General features: G+C 46.6%; 1 protein-coding gene across 1 annotated transcript in view; it reads right to left on the bottom strand.

Moving 5' to 3' along the window:
- Positions 1-19359, bottom strand: part of Srp68 (signal recognition particle 68) — a 33972-nt gene extending 14613 nt beyond the window's left edge. The window contains exons 1-8 of the mRNA XM_069992962.1: positions 19086-19359; positions 16708-16774; positions 14754-14867; positions 11951-12146; positions 10164-10246; positions 9089-9198; positions 8362-8444; positions 5357-5497 (exon numbers count right to left, since the gene is read on the bottom strand). Of these exons, the coding sequence (XP_069849063.1) occupies positions 5357-5497; positions 8362-8444; positions 9089-9198; positions 10164-10246; positions 11951-12146; positions 14754-14867; positions 16708-16774; positions 19086-19275 (984 nt within the window). The 5' untranslated portion in view covers positions 19276-19359. The remainder of the gene's footprint in view (positions 1-5356; positions 5498-8361; positions 8445-9088; positions 9199-10163; positions 10247-11950; positions 12147-14753; positions 14868-16707; positions 16775-19085) is intronic.
- Between the last annotated feature and the right edge of the window lie 5388 nt (positions 19360-24747).

Here is a 24747-nt window from a genome sequence, read left to right as displayed (position 1 = left end):
CCAGAGCCACACTGTCAACAAGAAGGATGAACTTGAGCATCCGAGTATGCATCCCGACAAACAGGCCACCAGCACTCCCTCCCAGAGGGTTCAAGCAATGGATAATGGCAGGAAAAAAAAATAAACTTCAGTTTATGCCAACTACACAGATCTCCTCCTTTCCTGTTGGCAGAGCACAGATCAAGTTGAAAAATTAATGATTCCAGAATGTCAAACCTCTTTACTGCCACACATTACCTTTGTTTGCTGGGACAGTCAGCCTCTGCCTCAGGGTGTGGGACACGAGCAAGTTTCTGCACTGCTCTCACACAATTCTGAGTTCCAGTGGGGAGTGTACGAAGCCACAAACAACAATGAAAAGCATAGAGCACGTCTGAAAGGGAGGAGCCCATGTGAAGGCCACTCTGCACTGCAGTTCAGAGACCACTAGCAGAACTTTTGAGTTAAAAGTTGTCATGATTCTCCGTGCCAGGTAGAAATGGCTCCAAACAGGAAGCCCTAAAAGTATTTTACTGCTTACATTTTATTCTAGGACCCACATTTGATGCCAAGATCACTCTTGAAAGGACAATGAAATGAGACACACCTTCGACATGTAGAGGCAGGGTGCCTCTCATCTAATTGCCAGCCTTCCACTGCTGCTACTGAATAGACACGTTGAAGACCAGCAGCAAGCTTCCTGAAGGATACAGGCCCACGCTACTCAGTAGTCCTAAGAAGTCAGTTAACCCCGGATTCCTTCCATGAAACCTGAAACACTGAGATGTGCCTCAGGTTCTCTTCCCAAGCCGTGCATTCAGCAGGCTAGATAACTGGCATGAGGAATGCTAGGCTGATGTGTGTGCCTATTAGACACAGCTTCCCAGACTGTTTTTACTTATCTATAGAAATTGCTGGAAGATGGTTGTGTGACTAACAGACAGACAAGGCGGGTCTGGCCACATTCCCACCACACCTATTAAGAGTGTGGAGCAGCAAATGGGAATTGAGCCACACCCAGCCTAGTGAGTTGAGAAAGAAACACGGAAAAAAGGGAACAAAACAAACCTAACTGGAGTTGTTTTCCTTTTTATTTTTTAAAAGAAGAGCATAGTTTCCCTTCTGCTTAAACATCAAAAACCAGATATGCAAGCTCACGTCTGTAAGGGAGCTGAGATCTGAGGATCCCCGTTCAAAGCCAGCCCAGGCAGGAAAGTCCATGAGATTCTTTTTTTTGTTTTGTTTTTGGGTCCAGTTGTGGGGCCTGAACTCTGGGCCTGGGTGCTGTCCCTCAGCTCTTCAGCTCAAGGCTAGCGCTCTATCACTTGAGCCACAGCACCACTTCCGGCTTTTTTATTTTTGCTTATGTGGTGCTGAGGAATCAAACCCAGGGCCTCATGCATGCAAGGCAAGCACTCTACCACTGAGCCACCTTCCCAGCCAGTCCATGAGATTCTTATCTCCAATTAACCACCAGAAAACTGGAAGTGGCACTGTGGCTCAAGTGGTAGAGGGCTGGCCTTGAGCACCCAGGCCCAGAGTTCAAGTCCCATGACCAACAAAACCAAAACAAAACAAAAAACCCAGCTATGCCCAGGGTGGGGCATGCCTGTAATCTCAGGATTAGACAGGCTGTGGGGAAATTTTCAGATCAAGATCCTGGGAAAAACAAACAAAAAAAGCCCACCCCAACAACCAGAACTTGAGGATAAGAATCCTCAAACAGGCAGATATTTAAAATCCTCCCCAGAACTTTACAATACAACCATGAGGGATACTGCAAGAGTGATCAAATATTAGGAACACAAGATAAAGTAAGACCATATGAAAGGTGAAGACTCAGAGCTTGGCTAAGGAGAATAAGGAGTTTGCAACTATATTTTGGCAGCTAGTTAACTTTGTTTTTGGTCGGTTGTAGGGCTTGAACTCTGGCCTGGGCGCTGTCCCTGAGCTCTTCAGCTCAAGGCAAGTGCTCTACCACTTAAGCTACAATGCCATTCTCGGTTTTCTGGTGGTTAACTGGAGATAGGAGTCTTATTAGACCTTCTTGCCTGGGCTGGCTTTGAACCACAATACTCATATCTCAGCCTCCTCAGTAGCTAGGATGACAGACATGAGCCACTGGCACCCAGCACAGCTAATTAACTTTTATTATTATTATTATTATTTTGGTTGGTCTCTGAGCCTGGGTGCCGTCTCTCAGCAATTCAGCTCAAGGCTAGCACTCTACCACTTGAACCACAGTATTACTTCGGCTTTTTTCTCCTTATGTGGTACTGAGGAATCAAACCCAGGACCTCATGCATGCAAGGCAAGCACTCTATCACTGAACCACCTTCCCAGCCCAGCTAGTTAACTCTTAACTCATCTTTTTAATCCTTTTAATGGATTTTTTTTTTTTTTTTTTTGTCAGTCGTGGGGCTTGAACTCTGGGCCTGGGTGCTGTCCCTCAGCTCTTCAGCTCAAGGCAAGCGCTCTACCACTTGAGCTACAGCGCCACTTCCGGTTTTCTGGTGGTTTATTGGAGATAGGAGTCTCATGGTCTTTCCTGCCCGGGCTGGCTTTGAACCGCGATCCTCAGATCTCAGCCTCCTGAGTAGCTAGGATTACAGGCGTGAGCCACTAGCGCCCGGCGGTCCATGGATTATTTCTAACTTCATGCTTTTCCATACTTTTGTTTTAGTATTTAAATATCACAAAAAAAACCCTCTATAATCAAGCAATAAGCTAGGGCTAAAAATTTGTGATCCAGTTCTTTGAGGATAGCAGGTGGGATAAGAGGCAAACTAAGTAGTCTATATTTCTAGGGCAAAGCTCTGAGGTTCCCAGGGTAAAGAATAATACACTATAACACAGAACTGTCAGGCAGTGTTATATCCAACCAAATAATCTGACAGTGGCACTATGGGGCAATTCTCCTAAAGATTAACCTCAACGGTCCAAAGGGCATTTCCACATATTTAATAACCCATGAATCACTCAATGGGTATGGATATGTAATTAATTACAGTGTTAGACCTGACATCTAAGAATTTTTTTTTCCTTTTTCTTTTGCCAGTACTAGTACTTGAAATAAGTTTTCACGCTCATGACCAATTTTATTTTTTGGCCAGTCCTGATGCTTAAACTCAGGGCCTAGGCTCTGTGCCTGAGCCTCTTTGTGCTCAAGGCTAGCACTCTACCACTTTAAGCCACATCTCCACTTCTCATTTTTGGGTGGTTAATTGGAGAGAAGAATCTCACAGACTTTTCTGCCCAAGCTAATTTCCAATAAGATCTTCAGATCTCAGTCACCTGAGTAGCTAGGACTACAACCGTGAACAGCTGGTGCAGAGCTTGTTTTTGTTTTTTGAACCAAGATCTTCCTGACATCATCTCCCAAGGGCTGGGATTAACAGCCCTGGTGCAGTACCACATCTTGCTTAGAAGCTAAAGATGGATATTAAGGGCTAGGAACGTGGCTTAGTGGTAGAGTGCTTGCCTAGCATTCGTGAAGCCCTGTGTTCGATTTCTCAGTACCACATAAACAAACAAACAAACAAAAAAGCTGGAAGTGGTGCTGTGGCTCAAGTGGTAGAGTGCTAGCCTTGAGCAAAAGAAGCTCAGGGACAGTGCCCTGGCCCTGAGTTCAAGCCCAAGACTGTCAAAAAAACAAACAAACCAACACCACAGTAGTGTGGCTTATCTTTCACAAAGCCCTAGATTCAATCCCCAGCACAAATCAAATCCAAACCACCACTACTATCTTCTAAAGGATTACTGTTTTATAATCACTTAAACACTGGAGCCTCCACTTACGTGTACCTATGCTCTCATACACTTCCTATTCTTACTAGAATTTGCCCTGTTATCTTTGGTGCCTACTACAGAACTCAAGCAATGATTTTTTTCCCCCCAGCATTTATAACTTAATAAGAAAATGTACTCAATCTCATAATTAAAATAGTTGCTACTAAAGCCCTAGTCCAGGAAGGAACTATAATCCAATTGTGCCAATGAAGTACTCTGCTTAGAGTTCCTCAGACTTTAAGGAAGAGAACTTTTTATTATTGTCATTGAACCAAATAAAAAGGAAATGAGATGGCAAGATGCAACAGACAAGGATACCATCTTCCAATGCTAGAAGCAACCTGAGACCCAAAGTAGCCATTTTAGAGTGAGTCTCTAAAGAGCCTGGATACTTACCACAGTTAATAAGACACCCTTCTATATCCCAACACAAATGATCAGGGCACAAGGGAGGACTGAGGAGTCTTAGAAACTCCTCCAATCCCTGCCAGGCCACAGTCAGCAGCCCAATTGGGGGAAAAAAAAAAAAAAGATACTCTTGGCTGGGTATCAGTGGTTCATGCCTATTATCCTAGCTACTAAGAAGGCTGAAATATGAGGATCATGGTTTAAAGCCAGCCCAGACAAGTAAGTCTGTGAGACTCTTATCTCTAATTAACTACCAAAAACGCCAAAAGTGGAGCTATGGCTCAACTGGTAAAGCTCTAGCCTGAAGCAAAAAACTCATGGACAACACCCAGGACCTGAGTTTAAGCCCCAGGTCTGGCACCAAAAAAAAAGTTTTTTACCTCACACGGGGAGCTCTAATTATGTTCTGCCTCATACAAACTGAGATCATCAAGATCTCTCTTATCTTTGGGTATACATTTGGTTATTCACAGCCAAAAACATGTAATTATATCAGTGTGTAGCTTCAAGTACAGCTTTACATGAATATTACATGTATACCAGATGCAAAACAAGATATTCTGGTTTAACCAGGCTCTTCAGAAAATGCCCAAAAACTCAAGAGGTGAACCCTTAGGGTGGGAAGGTGAGGACAGAGGCTCTAGGAACAACACTTGGGCTGCTGCACCTCCTGCTGGGCCACACATGTCCCTTGCTTTATTCTCATCTTTTTTTTTTTTTTTCTCCCTCCCAGTCCTTGGGCTTGAACTCTGGGCCTGGGCACTGTTCCTGAGCTCCTTTTGCTCAAGGCTAGCTTTGAAACGCAGTCATCAGATGTCAGCCTCCTGAGTAGCTAGGACTACAGATGTGAGCCACCAGTACCAGCTTTTTGTTAACTTTTTTTTTTTTTTTTAACCCAGGGCATTGTACTTTCTTGGCAAGCACTATATCCCACCTCTCACCATTCTTTTTCCCTTGATCACTGTCAATTTCTTTGCCCTGTAAACATAAAGCCCCTATAAGACTGGTTTTCAAAATAACTGTCAAGAAGGTACATTTTCGGACTTATCAACTTGCAAACAGCATTATTATAAATTCTTGTTTTGTGAGAAAGGAACACCCATCAACCAATGCATTGTGAATACCTAGGTCAACTTTCAGGCAAGGACAAAAGAAAACTGGATAGGTCCTTCCTCCTCACCTGGGCGACGGCTGCTTCGTTGTCAGCCAGTCCCAATAAAAAGATCCTCACTTTGTCGATCTTCACTGGGACTGTTCTTCCTCTCCATTCCACTTCGCTCATGGTAGCTGCCTGCTTAGCTCGAGTCTGAGTGATTAAGGCCTGAAAAGTAGTTTAAAAGTTAAAACTTTAATTGGGGACATGTATGACAGTTTATCTACTTCTATAACCAACAAGAAAGGATACAAGGTTCTACTAATCATCTTTTTCCTTCTTTCATTCCTTCCTTTCTGTCCTTTACTACCTCCTTCCCTTGTGTGTGTGTGTGTGTGCGTGTGCGCACGCACACTGCTTCTGGAATTTAAAACTTGGGGCCTGAGTACTGTCCCTGAGCTTTTTTGCTTAAGGTTAGAGCTCTACTACTTGAGCTCTAACTCCACTTCCAGCATTTTATAGTTAAATGAAGAGTCTCACCATCTTTTCTGCCCAGGCTTTTTGAACCGAGATCTTAAGATCTCAGCCAACCGAGAAGCTAGGATTACAGGCCTAAGCCCCCAGCCCCAGCCTTTCCTTTCTTTTCTGTACTAGGGATTAAACCCAGAGTCTCAAACTTGGAAGGCAAGCATTGTACTACTTGAGCCATGTATCCTCAGCTCTTCTGTCTATATCAAGCTAATTTTTCCTAGGCTAGCTTAAACTCAGCTTAAACTCTTCCCCTTGCTTCCAGAGCAGTGAGATCACAAGTGTGTACCAATCCCTCTGACCTACCTACATCTTTTTCTAACTACTTAAAAATAGTAAGCGAATGTGGTTCAAGTGGTAGAGCACTAGCCTTGAGCTGAAGAGCTGAGGGACAGTGCCCAGGCCCAGAGTTCAGGCCCCACAACCGGACCCCCCGGGCCCCCCAAAAAAATAGTAAGTGAAAAGGTACTTTGTTAAAAATATACGATGACGCCGGGCGCCGGTGGCTCACGCCTGTAATCCTAGCTACTCAGGAGGCTGAGATCTGAGAATTGCGGTTCAAAGCCAGCCCGGGCAGGAAAGACTGTGAGACTCCTATCTCCAATAAACCACTAGAAAACCGGAAGTGGCGCTGTAGCTCAAGTGGTAGAGCGCTAGCCTTGAGCTGAAGAGCTGAGGGACAGCGCCCAGGCCCAGAGTTCAAGCCCCATGACCGACAAAAAATAAAAAAATAAAAAAAATAAAATAAAATAAAAATATACGATGGGCACCGGTGGTTCATGTCTGTAGTCCTCGCTACTTAGGCAGCTGAGATGTAGAGGAAAAAAAATCCAAGAGACACTATCTCCAAAGTAACCAGCAAAAAGCAGGACTGCTACACCTATCCAATTTACGAAGATCAGAGATGAGTTTGGTAACATACTGAGAAATGGGTAAGAAGTTGGTGCTCCCTGCCAGAAAATTATTGCCATCTTTAATGGAGCCACCTTCCCAGCCTCAGACATACATTTTGATTAGGACAAATGTGCAAAACCCCCATTGTACAACATATGCTAATTAAAAAAAAAAAAAAGGTACAAGTGGTAAAGCACCAGCCCAGCTAAGTGTAAGGTTTGAAGTCCAAACCCCGGTATCAGCAAACAAAGCAAATACAAATAAGCAAAACTAGACATATGGCTGGGATCAGTGGCTCACAACTGTAATCCCAACTAAACAGGAGGTGGAGATGGTAAAGCTTATGGTTAGAGGCCATTCTGGGCAAAAATTTAATGAGCAGCCGTCGCACAAAAGAAGCTGGGCCAGGGGCTGGGAAGGTGGCTCAGTGATAGAGTGCTTGTCTCACATGCATGAGGCCCTGGGCTTGATTCCTCATAAGCAGAAAAAGCCAGAAGTGGTGCTGTGGCTCAAGTGGTAGAGTACTAGCCTTGAGCTGAAGAGCTGAGGGACAGCACCCAGGCCCAGAGTTCAGGCCCCACAACTGACCAAAAAAAAAAGAAGCTGGGCCAGGTGCTAATGGCTCATATATGTAATCCTAGCTACTACTCAGGAGGCTGAAATTTGAGGATCACAGTTCAAAGTCAGCTTGGACAACTAAGTCTGTGAGATTGTTACTTCCAAAAAGACAAAGTGGACCTGTGGTTCAAGTGGCAGAGCACAAGCCTTAAGCAATAAAGCTCAGAGACAGTGTCCAGGCTCGTAGCTCAACCCCCAGGACCAGTGTACCTACGCGTGCATGCACACACACACACACAAATCACAACTACAGAAAAGAATTGGTGGAAATGGGGCTGGGAAGGTGGCTCAGTGGTAGAGCGCTTGCCTTGCATGCCTGAGGCCCTGGGTTTGATTCCTCAGCACCACATAAGCAAAAAGAAAGAAGTTGGAAGTGGTGCTGTGGCTCAAGTGGTAGAGCGCTAGCCTTGAGCTGAAGAGCTGAGGGACAGCGCCCAGACCCAGAGTTCAGGCCCACAACCAGACACCCCCCCCCCAAAAAAAAAAAAAAAAAAAAGAATTGGTGGAAAGATTTTGCCTAAGACTAGGATCAAAGTACCCCAAAATACCCCACCTAAAAAATAAACCATAAAAGAGCTGCAAGTATAGAGTGCCTAGCTGCCTAGCAAGTACAAGGCTCTAAGTTCAAACCCCAGTTATGAAAGTTTAAAATAAATATATATTACATATATTATATATGTTAGAAATAAAATATATTAGGCTGGGAATGCAGCTTAGTAATGGAGTGCTTGCCTAGATTTAATTCCTGGATTTAATTCCTAGATTTAATTCCTAGAATTAATTGCCTGGATTTAATTCCTCAGTACCACATAAGCAGAAAAAGTTAGAAGTACTGTGGCTCAAGTGGTAGGATGCTAGCCTTTAGCAAAAGCAGCTCAGGGACATTGCCTAGGGTCTGGGTTCAAGCCCCACGACTGGCAAGAAAAAAAAAAAAAAGAAAAAGACAAAAAAAAAAAAAGAGAAATGCATATATTAATAGTAAATTATCCCCAGTGGATAGACTGAACTCTTTCAAGTCAAAGCTTTCCACAAAAATGTACATATAAGATTACCTCTAGTTTTTCAGCAAGGAGACCCTCAGTACCCCCAGATCTCAATCTCATCTGCATGAGTTCATTGATAGCCGACTGGTCCCCTGAGGGAAGAGAGAGAGCGAGCGTCAGTAGACTCATCTCCAGCTCGGGAGCCCTTCCCTCCACAAGCACACTTCTTTGCATCTGAGGCTTGGTCTATCCGGTGTACTCTGAAGACAAATCTTTTCACAAAGAACAAATGTGGAGGAGCAGAGCAAATACTCTGTATGGAAGATGCGTATCATTATATCTTTGTCCAAAAACAAGAGTCTTCAAGGCCAAAAGAGAATGCTAATGCAAACTGTTGATTCTGAGAAATTAGGATCTGTTAATGGGGAATCATTGGTTGTAATAAATGTGCCAATCTCATGGGGGCATGAAGATAATGAAGAGACAATGCACGTGTAGGAACAAGGTATACGTGAAATTATCGTTTTCTTAGTTTTGTTGTGGACTTAAGCTAGTAAAAACATCAATGGCCTCCAGTGGACACTCAAAACTGTTCCTCAAGAGTGGAGCAGAGGGTAAGATGGAGACAGAAGCCAAGCTGCCATCTTGTGCCAAACTAAGCTGGCTGACTTAGAAAGCTCTAAGCTCTCATCCATGAAAAGTTCAGCTATGGATGGAACAAGGGCGGGGGAAGACAGTGACCCCTGCAGGCTCTGACATGGACTTCAACAGAGGCCAGCTGTCAGTGCCTGCTCACCAATATTATATGCACAGTAGCGGATGTTGGGCGAGATTTCCTCCACGCGCTGGTTATAGAGCACAGCCTGTTCCTCTGTGAAAGCACTGGCCAGCTTCTCGTAGATGGTCCTGTGAACAAACAGAGGGCAGCCTTTACAGTCGTCTTATTTTAAGAAAACACAGCCAGGTGCTAGTGGCTCACGCCTAGAATCCCAGAGGAGACTGAGATCTGAGGATCAGGGTTCGAAGCCAACCCAGGCAGAAAAGTCCTAGTGAGACTCTATTTGGTGGGTTGCGGGGCTTCAACTCAGGGCCTGGGAGCTGTCCCTGAGCTTTTGCACTCAGTGCTAGCACTCTACCACTTTGAGCCACAGCGCTACTTCTGGTTTTCTGGTGGTTAACTGGAGATAAGAGTCTCACAGACTTAACCTGCCCAGGCTGGCTTTGAACCACAATCTTCGGATTTCAACCTCTTATCTCTTATCTCCAATTAAGACTGATCTCTAATTAATCTCTCAAAAACCGGCAGCACAGCTGTGGCTCCAAGTGGTAGAGCACTAGCCTTGGGCGAAAGAGCTCAGGGACAGCACTCACACCTTGAGTTCAAGCCCCGTGACCAACTCCCCCCCTCCAAAAAAATTCATTCATAAGAACTGTGTGGTGTCAGATGCTGGTGGACCACGCCTGTAATCCTAGCTACTCAGAAGGCTGAGATCTGAGGATGGCAGTTCAAAGCCAGCCCTGGAAGAAAAGTCTTCGTGAGACTCTTATAATCACTCAAAAATTGGAAGTGGCATTGTGATTCTAAGTGGTAGAGCACTAGCCTTGAGCAAAAGAGCTTAAGGACGGTGCTGAGGCCCTGAGTTCAAGCCCCACAACAACAACAAAAAAGTGACTACAAACAAATCCAGTCCTCCAAAGCTCTGGTATCAACAGTCAGAATGGCGTGTTCTAAGGATAAAAATGAATAATCAACATTTCTAGAGGGGGATATAAAAAACATACTCATAAGCAAACAAGCTATTAAGAGCCTACAGCATAAATATGCCTACCTAGAATGAAAATGCCCACGGCCCCTGAACAAGAGGACTTACTTGCATTTGTTAAAAGCTTCAATGGCAGCTTTCCATTCTTGATGTTCAAAGCGCAGCATTCCTGAGAGGTAAGCTGTGTAAGCCTGTAAGAGACCAGAATGACAACAACCAGAGCACTAGAATCATCTTCCTCTAAAGTTCCTGACTCAGTCAGCGAGAGTGCAAAGGTGAGCCAAACACTGGTGGCTCATACCTGTAATCCTAGCTTACTCAGGAGGCTGAGATCTGAGGATCTCGGTTTAAAGCCAGCCCAGGCAGGAAAGTCCGGGAGAAAAGCACCAGAAAATGGGAAGTGGTGCTATGGCTCAAGTGGTAGCATTCTCACCTTAAGCTGAGGGACAGCACCCAGGCCCAGAGCTCAAGTCCCATGACCGACCAAAAAAAAAAAAGCTGAGACCTGAAGATAGCAGTTCAAAGCCAGCTTGGAAGCCAGCAGGGAAGTCTAAGAGACTTATCTCCAATTAGTTACCAAAAATCTGGGAGTGGAGCTGTAGCTCAAGGTACCCAGGCCCTGAGTTAGGCGCAGTGAAGGCACAAAAATGAGTACTAAGCCAGAGATAATGTGGTTCAGTGTTAAGAATACCTGCCCAGAAAGCCCTAGGCTCTGAGTGTAAACCTCAGAACTGAAAAGAAAAACAGAAAAAAACAAGTGTGCAGACATATTTGGGAGGCAGGGCAGAGGTAGATATCAAAGTCCACACAGCCAGCATGGGGTACATAATGAGTTCAAGGCCAGCATGAGCTACAAGAAACCGTATCTCAAGAAACAACAACAACAACAAAAAAAAGTTCTATTTCAGCTGAGATTATCAGCATTACCACCATGTCCAGGTGTATTCAACTTTTTTTTCCCCCCAGTCTTGGGGCTTGAAGTCATGATCTGGGAGCTGTCCCTGAACTCTTTTGCTACAGATTGGAGCTCTATCACTTGAGTCACATCACCACTTCTAATTTTCTGGTGGTTAATTGGAGTTAAGAGTCTCACAGACTTTCCTGCCTGGGCTGGCTTTGAACCAAGATCCTCATATCTCAGCCTCCTGAGTAGCTAGGATTACAAGCGTGAGCCACGGGTGCCCAGTTCTTCATTTCTCCTTTTAAAAGCACCATCAGGGCTGGGGTAAGCTCAGTAGCAAAGCACTTGCTTAGCATGAGAGGCCCTGGGGTAGGAGAGGGGAAGGAAGGTGGCTCAGTGGTAGAGTGCTTGCCTTGCATGAATGAGGCCTTGGGTTCAATTTCTCAGCACCACATAAGCAGAAAAAGCCAGAAGTGGCACAGTAGCTCAAGTGGTAGAGTGCTAACCTTGAGCTGAAGAGCTGAGGGACAGCGCCCAGGCCCAGAGTTCAGGTCCCACAACTGACAAAAACAAAACAATAACAGAAAAGAGGCCCTGGGTTCCATTCCCAACACCAGGAAAATAAGAAAAAAAGAACAGGGAGCTGGGAAGTTGGCTCAGTGGTAGAGCGCTTGCCTTGCATGCCTGAGGCCCTGGGTTCGATTCCTCAGCACCACATAAGAAAAAAGCCGGAAGTGGCGCTGTAGCTCAAGTGGTAGAGCACTAGCCTTGAGCTGAAGAGCTGAGGGACAGCGCCCAGACCCAGAGTCCAGGCCCCACGACCGGACCCCCCCCCCCAAAAAAAAAAAAGAAAAAAAGAACAGAAAGTTTTTCCTCTTTCACTATCAATTAACAGTGAAAGAAGCTCTTCTGTTTAACTATAGTTCTGTTTAAATTTTTGAAGTCAGACCTCTAATTTGCATAACAAGGCAAAGCTAGATGTGAAGACATTAACCTGAGCCTCTAACTTGGTCTTGGCATCCACACGATTGCTCTCACACAAGCGTTCTAATTCTTCTGCATGCTTCACGGCTTTACGAAGGCGAGAGAGCAAGTGAAACCGTTTTCGAGGTTCAGTGTTGGCTTCCTGTTTGAGCTGCATGGCGTAGCTCCAGGCTCTTTCAGCATCCATCAGGACCAGCAGCAAATATCTAGACGAGACAGAGATGGGAGACTGAACAACAAGGACCAGGAACATTAGACCCCTGTGCATTCTCTAAGACACAATCTCCTGCCTCTTGGCTTTTTTCTCCACCATCCCTTCCCTCCAGGTTCCCCCTTCTCAGTATTAGTCACAAACCAGCATCTCCTATCCCAACCTCGCTCCACCTCAGTCTTCTAGTTATCTACTGGACACGTTGGTGGTAGCTCATGCCTGTAATCCTAGCACTCAGGATATGGAAGCAGGAAGATTTTGTTTTTATTTTGGGCCAGTCTGGGGCTTGAACTGAGGGTCTGGGCACTGTCCCTGAGCTTTTGTGCTCAAGACTAGCGCACTACCACTTCAGAGATACAATTCCATTTCTAGCTTTTTTTTTGGTAGCTAATTGGAGATAAGAGTCTTTATACACTTGCCATCCAAGCTTCTTTTAACTGTGATCCTCAGATCTCAGCCTCCTGAGTACCTAGGATTACAAGTATAAGCCATCAGTGCCTCACCATGAAACAGAATTCTGCCAGGCACCAGTGGCTCACGCCTGTAATCTTACCTACTCAGGAGGCTGAGATCTGAGGATTACGTCAAAGCCAGTCCAGACTCTTTTTTTTTTTTTTTTTTTTTTTTGTCGGTCGTGGGGCTTGAACTCTGGGCCTGGGCGTTGTCCCTTAGCTCTTCAGCTCAAGGCGAGCGCTCTACCACTTGAGCTACAGCGCCACTTCCGGTTTTCTGGTGGTTTTATTGGAGATAGGAGTCTCACAGTCTCTCCTGCCCGGGCTGGCTTTGAACCGCGATCCTCAGATCTCAGCCTCCTGAGTAGCTAGGATTACAGGCGTGAGCCACCAGCGCCCGGCTCCAGTCCAGACTCTTATCTTCAATAAGCCACCAGAAAACCGGAAATGGCATTGTGGCTCAAGTGGTAGAGTGCTCTCCTTGAGCTGAAGAGCTGAGGGACAGCGCTGAGGCCCAGAGTTCAAGCCTCATGATCGACAAAGAAAAAAGAAACAGTACAAGATCAATTTGGGCTATTTAGCAAGACTTTGCTTCTAGAAAGAAGGAAAGAGGAAGGGAGGGGAGGAAATACAGATGAAGATGCAATGTTGCACGGTTTTAAGATGGGGTGCTGGTGGCTTACATTTGTAATCCTAGCTACTAAGAGGCTGAAATCTGGGGATCTCAGTTCAAAGCCAGTCCAGGCTGAAAAGTCTATGAGGCTCTTATCTCCAGTTAACCATAAAAAAGCCAGAAGTGAAGCTGTGGCTCAAGTAGTAGAGTACCAGTCTTGAGTGAAAAAAACTAAGGGAGAAAGCCTGGGTCCTGAATTCAAGCCCTAGTACTAAAGCAAAACAAAACAAAAAAGAATTGTGGGCTTTGTAGGCGGCCAGTCTGTCATAACCACTCTGCTATTTTAACCCAAAAGTACCTATAAACAAAAATTAAATAAATAGGCATGGATGGCTCTGTCCCAATAAATTTTTTTTTGGGGGGAGCAGGTCCTGGAGCTTGAACTCGACCTGGACACTGAGCCTCTTTGAGCTCAAGGCTGAGTGTTCTACCACTTGAGCCACAGTGCCATTTCTGGCTTTTTCTGTGAATGTGGTACTGAGGAATCAAACCCAGGGCTTCATGCATAGTATGCAAGCACTCTACCACTAAGCCACATTCCCAGCCCCCAATAAAATCTTTATTTATGCAACAAGGTAGCTGGAAGCTGGTGGCTCAGAGCTGTAATCTTAGCTCTTCAAGAGGCTGAGATCTGAAGATCATGATTAGAAGCCAGACAGGGCAAGAAAGTCTGTGAGACTTCTATCTCCAATGAACTACTCAGTAAAAGTCAGAAGCGGTGTTATGGCTCAAGTAGTAGAGTACCAGTCTTGTGTACAAAGAGACTCAGAGACAGTGCGCAGGACAAGTTCAAGCCCCACAACTGAAAAGAAAATTAAAACAAGTAGGTGACAGGAAGACAATCTGGTCCAAACTGAAGATAAACCTTCAGCAAATGTTAAGAACTAGTATATTCAGCAGAAAATAGAATGAACCCTTAATACTTCTGTAATAATTTACACAAAACCAGATTTCAGTGTAAACAGACACTGAAATTTACATTTACTTTACCTAATAACTGGTTAGACGCCAGTCACTAATTTTGGTTTTTTGTCCATTGTAGGGCTTTAACTTAGGGCCTGGGTGCTGTCACTGAGCTTTTCCACTCCAGGCGAGCGCTCTACCACTTTGAGCCACATAGCCATTTCCCGTTTTTGAGTGGTTCATTGGAGATGAGAGTCTCATGGACTTTCCTGACCTTGCTGGCTCCAAACTGCAATCCTCAGATCTCAGCCTCCTGAGTAGCTAGGATACCAGGCATGAGCCACTGGTGCCTAGCCAGTCACTAACTTTTAGCATTTACGATCCCAACACAGTTCTCGAAGAAGGAAGTGAACCTCCTGAGCCTCTATAACACAGGAAAAGTAAAAAGCACTCACCCATAGAGCTGCTAAGACAGTCACATGGGGTAAGTTTGACATAATGTCCTGCTCACTCTAGCTGTTCAATAAATGTGCTAGCAAGATGGACTTGGCTCAATGCACTGAGCAGTTAATACCTATTATCAGTCAGAAGATCTTCAGTTACTTTTTTCCCTGTGAATTTGTGTCTGTTCCCCATTTTAAAGTTGAGTGTTTTCCGGAGACGTCTTTGCCTGCGGGAACAGTAGCCCCTGCAATAAAATACAAACAAAACCCAGTCAGACAAGCTACTAGAGTAGCGCAGGTAGGAGATTATATGAAGGTCAGAGGTTGCAGGACTCTATGTGACATAACTGGCAAACATTTATTGAAAATTAAAGCATGCGAGGCAAAGGCTGGGTGCCAGTGGCCCACACCTCTAATCCTAGATAGTCAAGAGCTAAGATCAGCAGATTGCAGTTCAACACCAGCCTGAGCAGGAAAGTCAGTGAGATTTTTTTTTTTTTTTTGGTTGGTCATGGGGCCTAAACTCTGGGCCTGGGCACTGTCTCTCAGCTCTTCAGCTCAAGGCTAGTGCTCTACCACTTGAGCCACAGTGCCACTTCCAGCTTTTTCTGCTTATGTTGTGCTGAGGAATCAAACCCAGGGCCTCATGCATACAAGGCAAGCACTCTACCACTGAGCCATCTTCCCAGCCCCAGTGAGACTCTTATTTTCAGTTAACTTCCCAAAAAACCCTGGAAGCTTTAGATCAAGTTGTAGAGCTACAGCCTTGAGCCAAAGAAGCAAAGGACAGCACCCAGATCCAGAGTTCAAACCTCAGGAGTGACACAAACAAACAAACAATGAAGGCAAAAAATGGTTGGGGGCATGCTGCCTAGCAAGCAGAGGACCTGAATTCAAGCCCTGTACTGCCAAAAAAATATTATTTTTACAGTAAACAAGGAATGAATTACTAGTAATCTTTGCCCAAAGAGTTAGCTACCAGATTTATAATAGACAGGACTCTAGAGTGCAGTTCAACTTTTGATGCCAAAACAAGGAAAAAGGAGCTGAGTACTTGCTTTCTACTACTTGAGCCACACATCTTCTTCCATTTGTTTTTTTCCTTATGTTCTTCCTTTTATTATTATTACTATTATTTCCTACTGTCCTGGTGGTTAAGCTCAGGGATTGGGATCTGTACCTGAGCTTTTCTGCTCAAAGCTAGTACTAACACTGAGTCACAACTCCATTTCTGGCATTTTGGTGGTTAATTGGAGAGAAGAGTTTCACAAGCTTTTCTGTCCAGGCTGGCTTCAAACTTAGATCCTCAGCTCTCCAGCCTCCTGCACAGCTAGGATTACACACATGAGCATACCAATACTCAGCATTGTTGGATTAATCCACTGTTTTTTGTTGTTGTTGTTTTGCTTTGAGCAAAAAAAATGCCAACTGAGAATGTGAGGCCCTGAGTTCAAGCCCCATCATCAACACACACACACACACACACACACACACACACACACACACACACACACACACACACACACACACACACGGTGGGGGGGTAGGAAGGTGGCTCAGCAGTAGAGTGCTTGCTTTGCATACCTGGGGCCCTCAGCACCACATAAACAGAAAAAGCTGGAAGTGGCGCTGTGGCTCAAGCGGTAGAGCATTAGCCTTGAGCTGAAGGACAGCGCCAAGCCCAGAGTTCAGGCCCCACGACTGACAAAAAAATTTAAAGAAAAAAAAAAAAACAGAGGAAGTAGAAAGTTGAGTGTTATAACTGGATTTATGAGCTTCACTGAACTGTCATCTCTACATTTGTGTCTGACAATTTCCTTAATAACTGAAAAGCCAGCATAGGAATGGCCTGCTTAACACTCTCTCATGGCTTTCCATGACATACTCCAGCACCTGAACTCGTTACCCTGGCCTGCTGAGCCCTATATATCCTGGTCTGCCTGTTCTTCCCACTTAATCTCAGACTACGCCCATCTCGCTCAATCTGCATGGGCCAGATATAACAGAAAAAACAGGGTTTTAGCAAAGTAAACCTAGTGTGAAAATCCCACTATGACCTTCATGGATGGTATCCATGATACTAACCTGTACCTCTGAAAGTCTCCATGCCGTAAGCCATGCTGCTGCTGGGATTCCTTAATAATCTGAAGAACTAGAGCCAAGATTAAGGAAAAGCTTTATAATGGCAAGAACCTGAATAAATCAAAACCTGTACTGTTAAGTCTGTATTTGTGATAAACCTCAGCACTTTAAACATTTGTGAAATATTTGTACCCATTTCAAATAGTATCTTGTCATAATATAAGGCTAAGTTTGTAGAAAAGCTAATTCCTCAACCTGTTAATATGATCAAACTTAAAAGGGAAGTTACTGCCACTGGGGAATTGCTGAACCCCAGCAGTTTTTTTTTTGTTGTTGTTGTTTTTGTTTTTAAAGGCAGAGAGCTGGGTGCTAGTGGCTCACAGCTGTAATCCTAGCTACTCAGGAGGCTGAGATCTGAGGATCATGGTTCAAAGCCAGCCCAGACAGGAAAGCCTGTGAGACTCTTATCTCCAATAAAGTACAGAAAATGAGAAGTGGTGCTGTGGCTCAAGTGGTAGAGCTCTTGCCTTAAGCTGAAGAGCTGAGGGACAGCGCCCAGGCCCAGAGTTCAAACCCCATGAATGACAAAAGAAAAAAAAAAAAGGCAGATACTAAATGCTGGCTGTAACTATAGTGGCTTCCATCCATTTCTACTTGTATTACCCATTTTATTATTCACACAGATTCAGATTAGAAGTAACATCTCCTAAACTTCTCTTGCTAAATCTCACTTTCCTTAACAGCTGCAATGCTTCCAGGGAATCTCATTAGCACATATCAACAAAAATAGGCTGCAGTTACCATAAAAATGTTAGAAGTTTTAGGCAGACTCATGTCTGAAATCCTAACTACTTTAGAGGCAGAGATCAGGAGGACTGTGGCTGGAACAAAAGATTCAAGAGACACCTTCTCAAACAATCAAAGCTGGGTATTGTGGTACAGAGCTATCATTTCAGTTACTCAGGAAGTGGAAATGAAAGGACCACAGTCCTTTCAGGTCAGGCTGAGAACAAATGTGAGACCCTATCTTAAAAACAAAGCTAGGCACCACTGGCTCACATCTGTAATCCTGACTATTCAGGAGGCTGAGGTCCTAAGGATCAAGATTCCAAAAATCCATGAGACTCCATCTCCAAAATAATCACCAAAGGGACCAACGTGGTAAAGTGGCAGCTGAGCAAGCACAAAGTCCTGAGTTTAAGCCACAGTCCTAAAAAAAAAAAAAAAATCATCACTGCAAATAGGGCTAGGGTCACGGCTTAAGTGTTAAAGACTGAGTTTAACCCACAGTTCCGAGGAGGAAAATAGGAGGAGATGGGGTTCAATGTCAGCTAACATTCCATAATCCTACTGATTCGGGAGGTTGAGATTTGAGGACTGAGGTTCAAAGCCAGCCTAGACAGTCAAATAGAAGAGACTCCTATCTCCAATTAACCACTAAAATGCCAGAAGTGGAATTGTGGCTCAAGTGATAGACATCAACCTTGGGAGAAAAAAAAGAAAGAAAGAAAGCCAGGAGACAGAGCAGAAGCCCAGAGTTTTCAAGTCCATTTACAAAAATAAACATTTTTTAAAGGTATAAACTAGACGGAAGTAGTAGCAGCGCAGGCACTCAGGAAGTAGGGGCAGGAGGATTACACCGGAAGGCCAGGGTGGGCTACATGATTAGACCTTGTCTCAGGAAACAACAACAAAAACCAACCAAAAGAAAAGAAAAGAAAAAAAAGCTCAGGAAACTAGTGAAATATGCATACAACTGACATCCACAGGAAAACTGGAAACCAATTCCCTCGTGGGTCTTGTGAAGACTCCAAGACAAAATGCCTACAGACCCCTGTTAAAATGAAAACGCCACCCCACACGAACAGGCCAGAAACTTGACTGGACAGGGCCAGCACTTTCCCTCGCAGCGGCCAGCCTTCACCTCTACTTCCAAAGCACCAAGCGGTGATTTTTTTTTAAATTAACAAACAAACAAACAAACAAGGCCAAGTCTATGACAGCTGTCGGGCAAGACTCTCAAAAAGCCAAAAAACGAAACAAACAAACAAAAAAAAAAACCAACCCCAAGACGACAGTTTCCCCACCCCAGTTGGGAGCTGAGCGGGGTGGGCACGAGGTCAAGCCCAGCCCCCAGCCCTCCGACTGGACCCACCGGGGAACCGTGGGGTGGCCGCAGACACCTGCCCAGTACCTGCCCAGTGCCGCCTGGAAGAGGCGGCGGGCCCTCCCCCAGCCCGGCCTGCGGGCGACCCCCCCCCGCCGGCCCAGAGACGGACACCCGGCCTCCGAGGAGAAAGCTTGGCCGCGCGGACCCGCGCCGGGCCCGCCCGCCCGAGCGACACGTCGTCACTGCGACCCAGGCCGAGACTCCAGGATACTCTCCAAACTCAGGCTGTCTCCGAACTCCTTGTTTGCCTTCGATCCGGCCGAAGGGCGTTCGTTCTCTTTATTTTCCTCTCCTCCGCGTCCACCGCCACTACCGCCGCCACCGGCGCCGCCGCCGCCGCCACCACCGCCACCGGCGCCGCCGCCGCCGCCGCCACCCGGGACTTGCTTCTCAGCCGCCATCTTGCCCCTGCGCCGCAGAGCAGGACGGGAAAGAAAAGGCGAGATGGCCAGTGGAGGGAGAGAGCGGGACCTTCCCGGAGGGGCTGATGGGATTTGGGAGGACTGGGCGGCTGACCGCGCCGTTCTGCAGCCTGTACCCATTTGTCGGAGCGCGCGTGCGCGCTTAGGTCGCCTGGTCCGTAGACGGCGAGGCTATGATCCCACCTCCTGTCCATCCAGGTCGTGAGAACTTGGAGCTGGACGTCCGCCTCCTGTATCCCGGCACCAGGAATCAGCCCTGGTCCCGCACATCAGGGTGGGCATCAGGAGGATCACGAGTTCGAGGCCAGCTTGGGATGTAAATGATAGATGGTACAACAAATTTGGCATTTTTATTTAATCGCTGTTGTTCTTATAAAGGTGATGTACAGAGGGGTTACGCTTACATAAGTCAGGTAAAGAGTACGTTTCTTTTTAATCTTATTTATTTTAGTCAGTCACGGGGCTTCCCTGAACTGTTGCAGAGTACACTTCTTTTTTGGACAAGGCCACTCTTTCCCTCACTTTTTTTCCCCCCTCAGTTTTTCTCTCCTGCCCCAACCACTAGTTGTGTAGCTCATTTTCAACATAGTATCTAGTGAGTACCACTGCTGTATTTGTTCACCCTTTGTGCCTCCATTTCTGGGGGGGTAGGGGGTGGAGATACCCGCCCTAATACAGATAAAGGGACAAAGTCAAAAAGAAGAGAGGAAAAAACAAAGAAAAAACAACAACTCATTTCCATTTCCTGGAATTCATCTTGGTAAATATTTTATGTAATCAGATGCACATAAGCATTGTGCTTTTGTGTTCCCCTCCTTTTTTTTTCTTTCTGTTGGCCATGGGGCTTGAACTCTGTCCCTCAACTCTTCAGCTCAAGGCAAGCACTCTACCACTTGAGCCACAGTGCCAGTTCCAGTTTTCAAGTGGTTTATTGGAGATAAGAGTCTCACGGACTTTCCTGCCCGGGCTGGCTTTGAACCACGATCCTTAGATCTCAGCCTCCTGAGTAGCTAGGATTACGGGCGTGAGCCACTGGTGCCCAGCTTGTGCCACCGGTGCCCAGCTTGTGTTCCTCTCCTGAGTGTCCTCCTTTGGTCTCACTGTGTGTGAATGCCCACAGTCCTATATAATTTATCATGTTGCAGTGTATTTTAGGTCTAGTTTGCACGTATAACAGAAAAGATGCACTGTTTGTATCTCTGAGCTTGCCTTACCTCAGCAAAATTGTAGAAACCTTTTGAAGTAAACCTCTAGCCTGTAATTTTTTTTGGGGGGGGTCCGGTTGTGGGGCTTGAACTCTGGGCACTGTCCCTCAGCTCTTCAGCTACACACACACACACACACACACACACACACACACACACACACACACACACACACACACACACACACACACACACACACACACACACACACACACACACACACACACACACTCGGACCCAAACAGGACATGAGAAGCTGAAGCAGAATTTACATTGCAGCAATAAAAGGTGGTGATTTCCCGACTCCAGGAACTGGAGGGTGAAGTCCTATACAATAGCAAAAATAGCAATAATTCAACCACACAAATGACTGATCCTGAAACAGCTATTTAACACCTATGTTAACCTAAGCACCATCCAGAAAAAAATGCTGCAGGTGCATGGAATTTTGCTGTTTTGAATTCTCTGAAAGGATTTCTCTGTGTGTGTGTGTGTGTGTGTGTGTGTGTGTGTGTGTGTGTGTGTGTGTGTGTGTGTGTGTGTGTGTGTGTGTGTGTGGTGTAAAATCTGAATGGGGCAGAGGGAAAAAGATTTGATTCAGATTTAATGAACTGGATTTGGGCTTCATACCTGCCACTCCCTGAGAAGCAATATTCACTGGAGTGTGTGTGTGTTTACACGCACACGTGAGTGCATGCATGTACACCAGTACTGGGGCTTAAAAATCAGGGTCTTGAACTCTTGCTTGGCTCTTTCACTAACAGCTGGTGCTCTACCACTTGAAACACACTTCTACTTCCTGTTTTTTGGTAGTTAATTGGAGATAAGAGCCTAATGGCCTTTGCTGCCTGGGCTGGCTTCAAACTGTGATTCTCGGATCCTGGCTTCCTAAGTAGTAGGATACAGGCATGAGCAACTGTCAACTGGCCTACTTACTAGATGTAATTAAGGGGAGACAGTAAAAGTAAGGAGTGAGAAGACACTAACGTCGTTATTCAGATGCTTATTTTCTGGCTTATGTTTTAGTGCGTGTCTATAATCCCAACACTCATAGAGTGGAGGCAGGAAGATGGTGACTCCAGCCTGGGCTACATAGCAAAACTTGTCAAAAGAAGAAAGAAAAAGAAGCTAAGCGCTGGTGGCTTACACTTATAATCCTAACTACCCAAGAGGCTGAGATCTGAGGATTGCAGTTCAAAGCCAGCCCAGGCAAGGAAAGTCCATGAGACTCTTATCTTCACTTAGCCACCAGAAAACTGGAAGTGGTGCTGTGGCTCAAATGGTAGAGCGCTTGCCCTGAGCTGAAGAGCTGACAGCACCCAGGCCCAGAGTTCAAGCTCCACAACCCACAAAAAAAAAAAAAGGAAGGAAAGAGAAAGAAGGAAAAAGGAAATCTCTTCCTTCATACAGCTGTTATCTGGGATTCCTGTGAAACCTGCCATTCAGGCAATTAGAAGCAGGCAGAGACTTGGAGCACATGACCAGCCGTCCCACTTGCCAGTTTTGGGGAAAGCCGGCATCAACACCTGCCCCCTTCCCCAGAACTCTTCAGGTATCTCCCGCTGGCTCTGGGAAGACCATGGTGCACAGCCAGGCTGCGGCCCAGCATCTCAGGATGCACCTTCCAGGCGCCAGCAACAGGACCAGGTGCTCCTGCAGGAGAGACACCCTCTGCCACTCTTGGTCTTCAGGGAAGTTAGTTCACCAGACGCAGCTGGGATCAGGCTGGAGATCCAGAGCATCCCCAAGGTCACTTCAGCCAGAGCCAAGGAGCCACTGCAGGGGACCGCCCCATGTCTGGCACCCTTTGGCTGTTGTTTCCTTCCCCTGGCCCCAGCACAGCGGGGCTCAGCCCAGCCACCTGCAGCTCAATGGGGTCTGGTTCCCAGACTGGCTGCTGCTGGAGCCCCAGGAAGCCTCAGGCTCTGCGTGCAACATGAACATCTCAGGCGGCCTGGGAGCAGGGCTAGTGGCGGGCTCAGCCGGCAACTCAAGGCAGTCCTGGTGCCCCTGTTTTTGTGCTCATTTTCCTCGTGGGCACTTTGGACAACGCACTACTGCTGGCTGTGCTAGTGCTGGGATGGAGGGACACTCAGGATGGGGACACCAAGACAAGCAAAGGAATGGGGGCAGTATGACACAAGTGGGCACAAGAAGTTCGAAGTACTAAGAACAGACCATGCTGGGGTTGCTCAAGTAGATCCTGCCTAGGGCCTAAGGCCAAAGAATTTGGCTCTCCAGCACCTCCTACATCTGACAGAAGTAGCATTTCTCCACGCCAGGCTGGTACTAGAGAAACTGCTGTGCCCATTTTCACTGAAGAGCTCTAGTTCGTTAATAACTCAGCTCAGAGAGCCAGCTGGTAACAGTTTGCATGAAGTGAACTGCCTCTTAGCTTGCTGGCTTGGGTCCTGACTGTGAAACTTGGGTCCTCCTGGAAAATCCATGCCCGAGTCAAGCATCTCCAACTCAGACCAGGCCTGCCCTACCACCCCTGCCCCCAGGTCAAGGAACATGTGCTGTGGCTCCCCATCCCTAGCCAGGGGCCAGAGAGGAGCCTTCTGGAGCATTCAGGACTCAAGTGGAGCTTGGAAAGACACCAGGATGAATCCTGGGGTCAGGTGTGATATAGGTTTACTGCACTATCTCCAGTGTGCTGGTACTGGGCCCTCAACTCGGGGCCTGGGTGCTGTCCCTTAGCTTTTTCCAACTCGAGGTTGCTACTTCACCACTCGAGCTATCCCTCCATTTCTGGATATTTTTGCTGCCCAGGCTGTCTCTGAGCCATGATCAAGACCAGGGATCTTGTCTCAAGACCCCCCTACACCCCTTCCCCATCTCAGGCCCAGAGACTTCTCAGTGAGGAGTTCCTCCTCCTAGCTGCCACTGCTGTGGTACTCTCATTCTAGCCAGAACCCAGGAGCTAGGCAGGGCTGGTGGCACCTGTCCCACAGCTCAGAGTGGCGTGGAAGGCCCAAGCAGGACCAGGAGACAAGGATGTAGGTGGGTGGGGTTTAGGCTGGCCTCACTACAGAGGCCAGCTGCGACTAGAGACCCTTCCACTTTCCCAGGGACCACAGTGACCAACTGCAGCTTCAGCACATTAGTGCTGGGGGAAAGGGGGAAAAGACCAGGATGGTGCCTCCAGCACACATCTCACATGAAGTTCTGTCTTCTACCTTCGGGCTTAGGCTGCATCTCCTACTCCAGCTGCAGCCCCTTTCCGGTTCTCTCTGCTGTAGCCTCACCACCCTCGTCCAGGGCCACAGTTCCAATCATCACAGCTGCTCCACCATCACAAGATCCTGGTCACTTCCCAGGGGAGGAGATGAGAACCTGGGTCCAGCCTCAGAGCCGAGCTGTGGTGGCTGGGCCACTTACAAGCCAGAGGCTCAGGCGGCCGCAGCTTTGTTCCTCAAAGGGTAGCCACCGATAAATATCCACAAACCCTTCAGGTGATGTCCTAGCGCCTTGGCCCCATGGTCTCCAGTATTTCAGGTGTGATGGCTTGTTAGAGGATGAGTCTATACCCCTTTCCCTGCTATGAAACAACACAAAGTGCATTTATTTTTTCAGGGCAAACATCTCTGAATAATAAGGACCTTTCTTTAGCTGGAGACCATCTGAGATGCTGAAAAAGGTCCTCCTGTGGTCCAAGGGGGTGCCCCAGAAGCCACCAGAGAGCTGAATCATCTTTGGGCTCCAGTTCCTACTCACAAGAGATCTACGGGCAGGGTTATCTTCCTAGTGCCCCTTTCCCAGCCCTGGAGGTCCAGACGTGTGTGGTGAGAGGCTGTGGCTGTCGAGGGAATGTGAAACTGGGTGCTACTGGCATACACTTGTAATCCTCGCTCCTCAGGAGGGAGGGGTCAAGGATTGTGGTTCAGAGGCAGCCTTGGCAAGAAGAGTCTGTGATGCTTCTCTCCAATGAACCAGCAAAAAGCTAGAAGCATAGGTATGGATCAAGTAGTAGAGTACCAGCCTTGAGTGGTGGGGGGGAGAACTCAAGCGAGAATGCAAGGCTCTGAGTGCAAACCCTAGTACTAAAACACACACACACACACACACACACACACACACACACACACACACACACACACACACACACACACACACACACACACACACACAGAGGGAGTATGTAGTTCATGCTTTGAAAACTCAGGCTTTACATAGCATCTAGTGCCCTGCTTCCAGGTGATGAGTCAAAACGGAGAGAATATAGAGGCTGATGGAGGGCACAGAG

This window comes from Dipodomys merriami, unplaced genomic scaffold (genome assembly GCF_024711535.1).
Source record: "Dipodomys merriami isolate MVZ:Mamm:240054 unplaced genomic scaffold, mDipMer1.0.p SCAF_42, whole genome shotgun sequence".
Lineage (NCBI taxonomy): Eukaryota > Metazoa > Chordata > Mammalia > Rodentia > Heteromyidae > Dipodomys > Dipodomys merriami.
Note: the sequence above shows the minus strand (reverse complement) of the source record. Positions and strands in the feature narration are given on the sequence as shown.